This window comes from Otolemur garnettii, unplaced genomic scaffold (genome assembly GCF_000181295.1).
Source record: "Otolemur garnettii isolate 467f Iridium unplaced genomic scaffold, OtoGar3 scaffold00009, whole genome shotgun sequence".
NCBI classification, from domain to species: domain Eukaryota; kingdom Metazoa; phylum Chordata; class Mammalia; order Primates; family Galagidae; genus Otolemur; species Otolemur garnettii.
Window position 1 is genome coordinate 7651445 of NW_003852404.1, and position 10380 is coordinate 7661824.

The 10380-nt window shown below is 47.9% G+C and overlaps 1 protein-coding gene across 1 annotated transcript in view; it reads right to left on the reverse strand.

Annotated features, from left to right (window-relative positions):
• Positions 1–1214: 1214 nt before the first annotated feature.
• NECAP2 (NECAP endocytosis associated 2) overlaps positions 1215–10380 on the reverse strand; it is a 17375-nt gene continuing 8209 nt past the window's right edge. The window contains exons 6-8 of the mRNA XM_003783867.3: positions 8096–8273; positions 3783–3867; positions 1215–2429 (exon numbers count right to left, since the gene is read on the reverse strand). Of these exons, the coding sequence (XP_003783915.1) occupies positions 2381–2429; positions 3783–3867; positions 8096–8273 (312 nt within the window). The 3' untranslated portion in view covers positions 1215–2380. The remainder of the gene's footprint in view (positions 2430–3782; positions 3868–8095; positions 8274–10380) is intronic.

The window sequence follows — 10380 nt, forward strand, 5'->3', positions numbered from 1 at the left end:
TATCTTCCAAGCACTTAAGACTTATTCAGAAGTAGTAAGACATATTCAGAATGTTAACAGACACAAAAGTTACTACTCCTGATGGTCCCTTGATGCGATCTCCTTAGCTTTACAGACAAGAAGATCCTTAATTTTCATTTTCTTTTTCCTTTCTTACACTGTTTCTTAGCCAAAGTGGCTGTTTCCATAGCTAATAATAAAAACTGCATCAGCTCAGTGCCCGTAGCACAGTGGTTACGGCGCCAGCCACATGCACCAAGGCTGGTAGGTTCAAACCCAGCCCGGGGCCAGCTATACAACAATGACAACTGCAACAAAAAAATAGCTGGGTTTTGTGGCGGGTGACTGTAGTACCAACTACTTGGGAGGCTGAGACAAGAGAATTGCTTAAGCCCAAGAGTTAGAGCTTGCTATGAGATGTGATGCCCTGGCACTCCCAAGGGCGACACAGTAAGACTCTGTCTTAAAAAAAAAAATTAATAAAAAAAAAATTGCATCTTTCTTACACAATCCCCAAATATAAGAAGTGGGGTGATCTTTTAAATTTTATTTTTGGGCTCGGAGCCCATAGCTCAGTGGCCAGGGTGCTAGCCACATACACCGGGGCTGGTGGGTTCAAACCCAGCCCTGGCCTGCTAAAAACAATGACAACTACAACAAAAAAATAGCCACACACTGTGGCAGGTGCCTATAGTCCCAGCTACTTGGGAGGCTGAGGCAAGAGAATCGCTTGAACCCAAGAGTATGAGGTTGCTGTGAGCTGTGATGCCACAGCATTCTATCAAGGGCGACGTAGTGAGACTCTGTCTCAAATAAATAAAATAAATTTTATTTTTGACCTCTGGACATTGGCATGCCCTATGACTTAAGAAGATGCTTCCACGTGCAGGTTTTGGTGGGAGACAGAAGCAAAGGGTCAAGCTGTCTAACACAGCCTGTATCACCCGAGATTCCAAAAATTAAGCCCCAGAGAGAAGTGATTTCAAGCAACTACTTTAGCATCACCCAAGGACTGGACTCTCGCAGAGACTCAGGAGGGAAGTTACTGACCACCTTGGAGCAGTTAAGGGCAAATTTCCTCACCTGACACCCTAACCCTGGACGTCTGTCTAGATTACACAGCCAGCGGTAAGAAAGGGGCTGCGAGGCTAGATGTGGCATCCTGGCGAGTTTAGCAGTCACACTGCCAAAAACACATTCACCCTTGACATATGTTGATAGAAGTAAAAATATTTATTTTTTTAATCTTAAAAATCTGGTCCCACAAAGAGGCCAACACTCTTTTCAGTTCATGGTCTTGACCCTTCAAAAAGAAATCTTTCAATTGAGAGGTAAGTTGATAAAGGCAATTTCAGAGGTGTGCTCAGATAAACACTTAAACGATGTCTTAAGTCTATAAACCAGTAATCCAGGCAACCCTGGACTTCCAGTACATTGAGCTCCTTCTGTCATTCACAGTCCCTGAAGGAGAAAAGAAAATGGCTGTCTGCAGATAAGGCACTTCAGAAACCACCAAAGAGAAAACCCCAGTCTGCTGGGAGCTGTGCTGTGAATCTGCGAGCCCAGAAAGCTGCCAGCAGACAGGAAGGCTGAGGCCACCTCTGCGACAACACTGGTCCTCCCCACTGTTCCATCTTGTTCCCAGTGCCTACCTGGCCTGGAAGATGTGAAAAGCAGGCACCTGGGCAGAGGTGAGCACGGCTGCCTAAGCTCAGCAGCTGCTGACAGTGCGGAAGGCCTTCAGAGGCCCTGCTGGGGCACACTGCAGGAGCAGTTCCTTTTGCAAAGATGAGTTAGTGCAGATTAGCACATTAGCAAAGCAAAATAGTTAAGCACTTTAAAAAGCTGCTCAGGCCTTCCAATTTCCTCCTGATTGTTTGTTCAATCTGTAGCCTATTATAAACCTGCTAGAAATCAGGAAGAAATCCCTCCTCTGGAAGGCAGACTGACCGAAATGGCTACAGCCAATGGGGGTGCAGAAACTCCCCACCGCCGAGCAGTGATCATGGGACACTTGAGAGGGCTGATCTAAATCCAGGCGGCAAACTCAACCCATTCTTTTGCTTGGAGGGCTTGTGTTTAACATGGGTCATTGTGATGGAAGATGTATAGTCTAAGAGTCTTGAGAGGACAGATGGGGAGAGGGCCCCAGGAGCTTGTCTTCTCCTGTATTCTGGTGCATACTTGAATTCCAGGAAATAGTGTGCCATGGTGCCAATTTACTGCCTCACATGGAGTTTGTCAAGAGCCAGGCAAGAAGGAGAGGAAAGTGGTGCTTCAAACAGAGGCCAGCCAGGGAGTGCTTCGTCCTCCTTCCTTTGACCCAGATGGGCAGCTCCTTCCCAGAAGTCATATGAGGAAAAAGAGAACTGTGCTCAGGTTAGAACTGGACCCAGCCTGTGCCTGGCTGAGTCTGGCTGGAAGTTGACCTGTAAAGGGAAGATAGAGAGGTTAGGGGAAAGGTCAGATGTCTGAAGAGACAAAGTAGTTTTATAAGTTGGCTTCTCTGTGGGAAAAAAATACTCAGCAGCTAGTGCCTAAATGTTCTAAAGCTGGGAAGTGCCTGTGGCTCAGTGAATAAGGCACTGGCCCCACATACCAAGGGTGGCGGGTTCGAACCCAACCCCAGCCAAACTGCACAACAAAAAATAGCCTGGTATTGTGGTGGGTGTCTGTAGTCCCAGCTACTCAGGAGGCTGAGGGAAAAGAATCGCCTAAGCCCAAGAGCTGGAGGTTGCTGTGAGCTGTGATGCCACAGCACTCTACTGAGGGCAACAAAGTAAGACTCTGTCTCTAAAAAATAAATAAATAAAAATAAGCTTTATTTATAAAAGACTCTTAAATGAGTTCCATCATGCCTCTCTGTTTTTGTAACAAGATTTTATGGTGCTAATGGCTCAAGTGGCTAGGGTGCCAGCCACATACACTGGAGCTGGTAGGTTCAAATCTAGCCGGGGTCTGCCTAACAACAATGTCAACTACAACCAAAAATAGCCGGGTGTTGTGGTGGGTGCCTGTTTTCCCAGCTACTTGGGAGGCTGAGGCAAAAGAATTGCTTAAGCCTAAGAGTTTGAGGTTGCTGGGACGCCACAGCACACTACCCCAGGGCAACAGCTTGAGACTCTGTCTCAAAAAAAAAAAAAAAAAAATTTTATTAATATACAGTTATACCCTAATTCGTTTACTCATTGTCTGAGGTCGCCCTTATGTTAAAACAGCAGAATCGAGTACCTAGAACAAAGACCACGCAGGCTGAACAGCGCAAACTGTTTGCTACCTCGTCCTTTACAGAAAACGTGTGCTGACCCCTGTCCTAGAATCCGTCCATATAAATAATGGGGCAAAAGGAATTTAGCACCCTGACCCCAAATGAAGTCTTTAAATCTTATGGATCAGAGAAGGCTAGCCACCTTGCCTCAGAGGTCCCATAAGGATGCGTCAAGGCTAGGACCTACCCCAAAGCTCTGGGGACACGAGGGACAGTGGGGAAGGAAGAAGGTGGTACTGGGGACAAGCAAAGCACTTGGTGAGATGGTTAAAAGAACCAGACGGATTTGCAAAAGGTGACTCCAGGCCACTTAGCAGTGGAGAGCAGCAAAAAGCCTTCATGGCAGGAAATGTGCCACCCAAGCAGGCACTCTGGGGCTCCTTCCTCTGGCTGGCTTGAAAATGCCCCAATCAAAGCTACTGCTCTCAAAACCAGAAGAAAAGCACACAGAGCAATTTCAGGTTTTTAAATGAACAGCGCTTGCCTCAGCCCCACCACACGTGGCTCTTCTTACCCTGTGGATTTGGCAAAGTCTCCCCAGATGTCTGCGGTGGCAGCGGTGGCAGGCTTGGGTGTGGGCCAGGATACAGTGGCACCGCCTACTGATGTCCCCCGAGACCAACAGGTAGGGAAAGAAGAGAAGGAGACAGGGGAGTCAGAGACCTCTTTCTGTTGTCTCAATGACCAAATCATGAGATTCAGTGACAAGCTATTTAAGGCAACAAAACAAAGGGTCACCACATTTTCACCATCTTCTCACCAGCCCTTAAGGGCTCCTGGAGAAAAGGCAGAAGGCCATGTACAGGTAGGAGGCAGTGGCTCTTGCCTGTAATCCCAACACTCTGGGAGGCTGAGTGCTTGAGCTCAGGAGTTCGAGACCAGCCTGAGCAAGAGTGAGACCTCATCTCTAAAAATAGCCAGTGTTGTGGTGCGTACCTATAGTCTCAGCTATTTGGGAGGCTGAGGACAGAGGATCACTTGAGCTTAAGAGACTGAGGTTGCTGTGAGCTATGACGCCACAGCACTCTATCCAGGGTGACAACATGAGACTTTGTCTCTACAAATAAAAAAAGAGGCTGGGCATGGTGGCTCACACCTCTAATTCTAGCAATCTGGGAGGCAGAGGTAGGTGGATTGCTTGAACTCACAAGTTCGAGACCAGCTTGAACAAAAGAAGATCCCATCTCTATAAAAAACAGAAAATCTGAGGCAAGAGGATCTCTTGAGGCTCAGTGCCCATAGGATAGTGGTTACGGCGCCAGCCAAACATACCAAGGATGGTAGGTTCAAACCCAGCCTGGGCCAACCAAACAAATGCAACAAAAAAATAGCCGGGCGTTGTGGTGGGCGCCTGTAGGTCCAGCTACTTAGGAGGCTGAGGCAAGAGAATAGCTTAAGCCCAAGAGTTTGAGGTTGCTGTGAGCTATGACGCCACGGTACTCTACCCAGGGCAACATGGTGAGACTCTGTCTTGGGGAAAAAAAAAAAAGAGGATCTCTTGAGCCCAAGAGTTGGAGGTCGCTGTGAGCTATGATGCCACAGCACTCTACCCGGGGTGACAGTTTGACGATCTGTCTCAAAAAATAAAAAATAAAGCCATGTACAAGGTAGGAAGAGGGCACCAGTGAGGGCAAGTCACGTGCCATCTATCTTTCCTACCTGAAGCTGACTTTTTTTCAATTGCTTATGCTGAAATCTTTTAAAATTTACTATATCCTGTCTGGGCTTCTTGAATGGTGAATGCCCACCACCTACAAAATCATCTTTCTATAAAGCCTGCAGTCCAAGTGCCTGGATCAACCCAGCTGAGAACACAATGTGCCAGACATGTGCCAAGTCCCAGGCCCCAAACTGGTTAGGGTTGGATAGAGCCTTTCAGAAGAGGCAGCACAAAAGTTCATCCTTGTTCTTATCTCTTCAATGAGGTGGGTGGTGTGACGGGGCTGCAAAGCCTCCTTTTTATTGTACCTTTCTGGCACCTTCCCCAGTGCTGCCAACTGTCCCTTCTGAAGGTCCTGTGTCTGCCACCCTCCACTTTCCCCCTGATTTGCTACTTCTAATCTGCTTTGGGCTGGGAGACCAGATAAAACTAGGGCAGGGCCCTCAATGATTAAAGAGTTTTCCAGTTCAGTGCTTAAGGCACATTATCTTATCTTCCTCACCACAGCCCCTGGGGGAAAACAGGTGGGAATGTGCGACTTTATACAAGTCACTGAAGTTTTAGTTTTCCTATCTCTAATAGGAGGACAGTAACAATGAGTACTTCATAGGACTGATAGGAAGATTAAATTAATATGCATGAGTGCTTAGAACAGGCCCTGCACACGGGAGCAATAATAGTAATATTAATAAAACAAAGTTAACATTCAGCGAGCACTTACAACACTCTGGAAATTGTTCTAAGTGCTGTGTACTAATTAGCCCATCTGATCCTCACAAGAAACCTATGTTATGGTATAGTGACTTCCCCCATCCTATAGATGAAGAAACTGAGGCACAGAGAAGCAATATTCTGATCATAAAACTGGTAAGCTGATAGTTGAACTAAACCAGTCTAGCTCTGAAACATACAGCAAGTGCTCAATAAAGGTTTTTTTAGGTTTTTTTTGGGAGACAGTCTCATTTTGTTGCCCTCAGTAGAGTACCATAGTGTCACAGCTCACAGCAACCTCAAACTCTTGGGCTTAAGCGATTCTCTTGCCTCAGCTTCCCAAGTAGCTGGGACTACAGGCACTTGCCACAACACCCAGGTAGTTTTTAGAGATGAGGTCTTGCTCTTGCTCAGGCTGGTCTTGAATTCCTGAGCTCAAGCAATTCACCCGCCTCGGCCTCCCAAGTGCTGGGATTACAGGTGTGAACCACCATGCCTGGCCTCAATAAAGGTTGTTATTCCCAACTTATAGGCACCATTTTTCTGTCTTACACATTAGAACACAAGGACTTTATGCTGCACTTTCAGTGACCCAGCACCTAAAGTCCACCCGGCACATAACAGGTGCTCCACGTTACCTGTTAGAAATGCACAGCAACTGAGGGATGGCCTAAGACCCTGGCTCTCAGACTTGAGTGAGCATACAAATGAGAAAAAAAATAAGAATGCAGGCAGGGCACTGTGGTGGCTCACGCCAAGAGGCCAAGGTGGGTGGACTGCCTCAGCTCAGGAGTTGCAGACCAGCCTAAGCAAGAGCGAGATGCTGACTCTATTAAAAAAGCAAACAAAGGCTCGGCACCTGTGGCTCAAGCGGCTAAGGCACCAGCCACATACACCTAAGGTGGCGGGCTCGAATCCCCAGCCCGGACCCGCCAAACCACAATGATGGCTGCAACCAAAAAATGGCCAGGCGTTGTGGCGGGCGCCTGTGGTCCCAGCTACTTGGGAGGCTGAGGCAGGAGACTCGCTTGAGCCCAGAAGTTGGAGGTTGCTGTGATGCCATGGCACTCTACCCAGGGGGATAGCTTGAGGCTCCGTCTCAAAAAAAAAAAAAAAAAGCAAACAAAAACCAAAAAAACTACCCAGGCATAGTGGTGCATGCCTGTAGTCCCACCTACTCAGGAGGCTGAGGCAAGGAGATTCCTCAAGCTTGAGAGTTTGAGGTTGCTGTGAGCTATGACACCACAGCGCTCTACCCAGGGCAACAGAGTGAGACTCTTATCTCAAAAAAAACAAAAAAAAAAATTAAAAAATAATCCTGGTACCGGGGCAGGGGCTCACTGGTTGCTACTCTTGCCCACTCTCCTGGCTGGAATATTTCCTACAGGGCTGAGGTTTGAAGTTCAACCTCCAGATAAGGGAGCCAGTATCAGGAAAACAGAAAGGTTCCTGTCAGGTGGCTGTGAGAGCTGTGTGAGGAAACCAGCTGGTGACAATCCCTCAGCCTGGGTTAGGCTAAGTATCAAACTGGGTGTGGCAGGGGGAAGCGATTGGGGGCAGAAGCAAAAGGCTGGAGCCCCAGCTCTTCAGAGGCTGACACTGCACATTAACTACTGGAATCCTAGGATCTCCAAAGCACTCATCAGCACAGCCTGCTGGGGAGCTGTCTTGCAGCTTCCCAGCACTCATGGCTTTGGTGTGGCGCTCACTCCAAACTACTTCTCCAAATGGATTTCCCACCAGTCACTTTGATACACCTTATGCTGCATCCATCTCCCTAAATAAACCAGGTGTCTAAACGTCTGAGGTGTATTCATGCTGTTCTGTGTGGCATGCAACTTCCCTTTCCCCAATCTCCATCCTTCAAAGTCTAGATCAGCGGTTCTCAACCTGTGGGTTGTGACCCCTTTGTAACAATGAAAATACATCGCAGCATTAGGAAGGTTGAGAACCACTGGTGTAGATCAATGTCATCTCTTCCAGAAAGCCTCCCCAGATCACACTAGCTAGGAGTGAGTCTAGGCCCTATACATTTGGTCTTGTGCCTGATTCATCTCTCCCACTACATGTGAGCAGAGACTATGTGAATGTGTCTCTATCACACACTCACTCAATACCCACTGAGGAGCCGCTGAGAATAAGAAACCTATATGTGATAATGTCACAGTAAAAAGGCAGTCCCAGTTCCTGCCTTTCACGGGAGTGCAAACACCCTAAAGGGTAAGTGGAAGGTCTTAGGGGAATAGAGGAACCCCCATGGTCTCTACACCATCCCCCCTAAAGCTCATAAGGTATGTGTAGGATCAGCTTTGCGGTGCCCACCTTCCACTTGACATACACAGGGATTAAATGACGAATCAGTGTGTGAAGGAGGGAAACCAAGGGGCCCCGCTGTCAGGAAGAAAAGGAACCTACAGGGGCAGAGTTAGCAGTCACACCCCCTCCCCAGCACTGACCTGAACCGGGAGCAAGTGCTGGCTGGGTGAGGGATCCCCCAGCAGGTAAGTGCTCCCCGGGAGGAGGGATCAGTGTGGAGGTTTTGCCCCCTGGAGGCGGGGGGAGCAGGCTCAGCCCTCCTGTGCTGGCAGGTCGGACTCGGGGAGTCCCAGCTGCTCCTTCCTTCTTCTTCATGTTCTAAAGAGAAGAGGGGAATCCAAATCAGTCAACTCTGCTACATTCCCACTGCCATTAGCCCCATGGGAGGCCGAGGTAATTCATGGACCCCCAACATCTACATAAGCAAAAGATGGTCCTATCTAGCACCTTCATTGTTAAGAGCTATATTCAATGCCATCACAATTCTAAATCTACCACAAACATGGTTCATTTTAAAACCCAGCACCCCACTTCATTAATCATTAGAGAAATACAAACCTACACTACAATGATATTCCATCCCATTCCCACCAGAATGGCTAAAATAGAGGCTCTCAAGTATTGACAGAGATGGGGACAAACCACTCTCACACCATTGGTGCAAGTTCTTCAAAAAACTGTTTGAAAGTTCAACGGAGAAACTTATGACCCTGCCACTCGACTCCTGTCACAACAGAAAGGCATACACACGTGCACCCAAGGACAGGAAGTCAAACATTCCCAGCGGCTCTATTTACAATAGCCCTAAACTGCAAACTACCAAAACATCCATCAACAGCAAAACAGATAAAGTGGGAACATTCTCACAGTGGCCTGTGCCACACCAATGAGCATCAACAGAACACAAGCAACAAGACGGACAAATGACACACTGAGCAAAGGAAAGAGGTTGTATCAAGAGACCACAATGCGTCTGATTCAATGCACGAAAGTTAAGGGCATAAAAAGGGAGGCTGTGCAAAGTCAGGACATGGTTGCTCGGGGTAGGGAGTAACTGGCAGGGATCGGGAAGGGGCTTCCGGGGCGCTGACTGTATTCTTCTTGACAGGGGTGCAGGTTTATGTTTGTAAGTCTGGCTTGAAAGAGTCACCGAGTTCTGCATTTGTGCTGTGTGCACTTTTCCACATGCATATTATACTTCAATAAAATGTTTTCCTAAAGACGGAGCAGCAAGCATGAGCCAGAAACCGCCACGAGTTACACACATGAAAACAATGTGGTTCCCTCCTTGTAAGGAAGCAGCAGCTTAAGCAATCACTTCAGCCCTGAAGTCAAGAGACCTGAAAGACCCTCGTGTGAGTCCAGCTGGGCCAGTTACTTCAAGCTCTGTGACCCTGGGGTAAGTCCCTTAGCCTAAGCCTCAATTTCCTTGTAACATAGAAAACAGGGAAGATGTTTAATTCATATGAGAAATGCCTTAAAAAAAAAAAAATACTACCTGGCCCACAGCTGATGCTCATTAAATGTTAGTTTCCTCCAAGCAAGAAAAAGAATCACATCCCAACCAGTCCACTGGATTGGATTTGTGTTTTCTCTTAAGGGCCAGCTGGCTGACTTCAAAGGTCTCAAATCATCACCAGCGTAAAGCAGAAAAGAGGAGAAAGAGATGGTAAGTAAAGAGGAAAAGCATTGTTTTAGAGTTACAAAGTCTCTTCAAAACAACAAATCCATTTTGTCCTTGGTTCCCCCAAAGTAGGATTCTGACACCGTCTCCCCACTGCACCCAGGTTAAAGTCAAGCCCTGGCAACCCACCTCAACCTGCTCCTGTTCACAGGAGCTAACAGGAAAAAGCCAGATGCAGAGCAGCTCAGAACAAAGTTACAGAGCCAAGGTGACACCTCTGGCTGAAGCTGCCCATGATACCCAGCGCCCATCTCAACACCTTCCTGCCCAGAACTCTCTCAGATCTTCCTTGCTCGAGGCACAAGGCCAAGATGCATCTGGAATGAGCATACTGACCCCTCTACAACCAGGACAGAAATACCACTTCTGGTGGCAAATGACTGATGCTCCTTCTCAAGTTTGCACTGCTGAACCACCTTTGAACCCCCTTCGCTTGCTCACAAGTCACTCCTTCCAGGAAGCCTTCCTTGGTTCCCCCAACTATGGCTGTGTGCCCTTCCTTTAGGAGCCCATTGGACCCAGGCTCCGCCCAGTTGGAGAACCTCTCCAGCCATGTTGTAATCACACTCTACCTGCCTGTTTCTACCCCACTGTGAGCTCTATTAAGATCAAGAGTCGGCTGGGCGCCTATAGCTCAACCTGCTAAGGCACCAGCCACGTACACCTAAGGTGGCGGGTTCGAATCCCCAGCCCGGACCCGCCAAAACAACAATGACGGCTGCAACCAAAAAATAGCCGGGC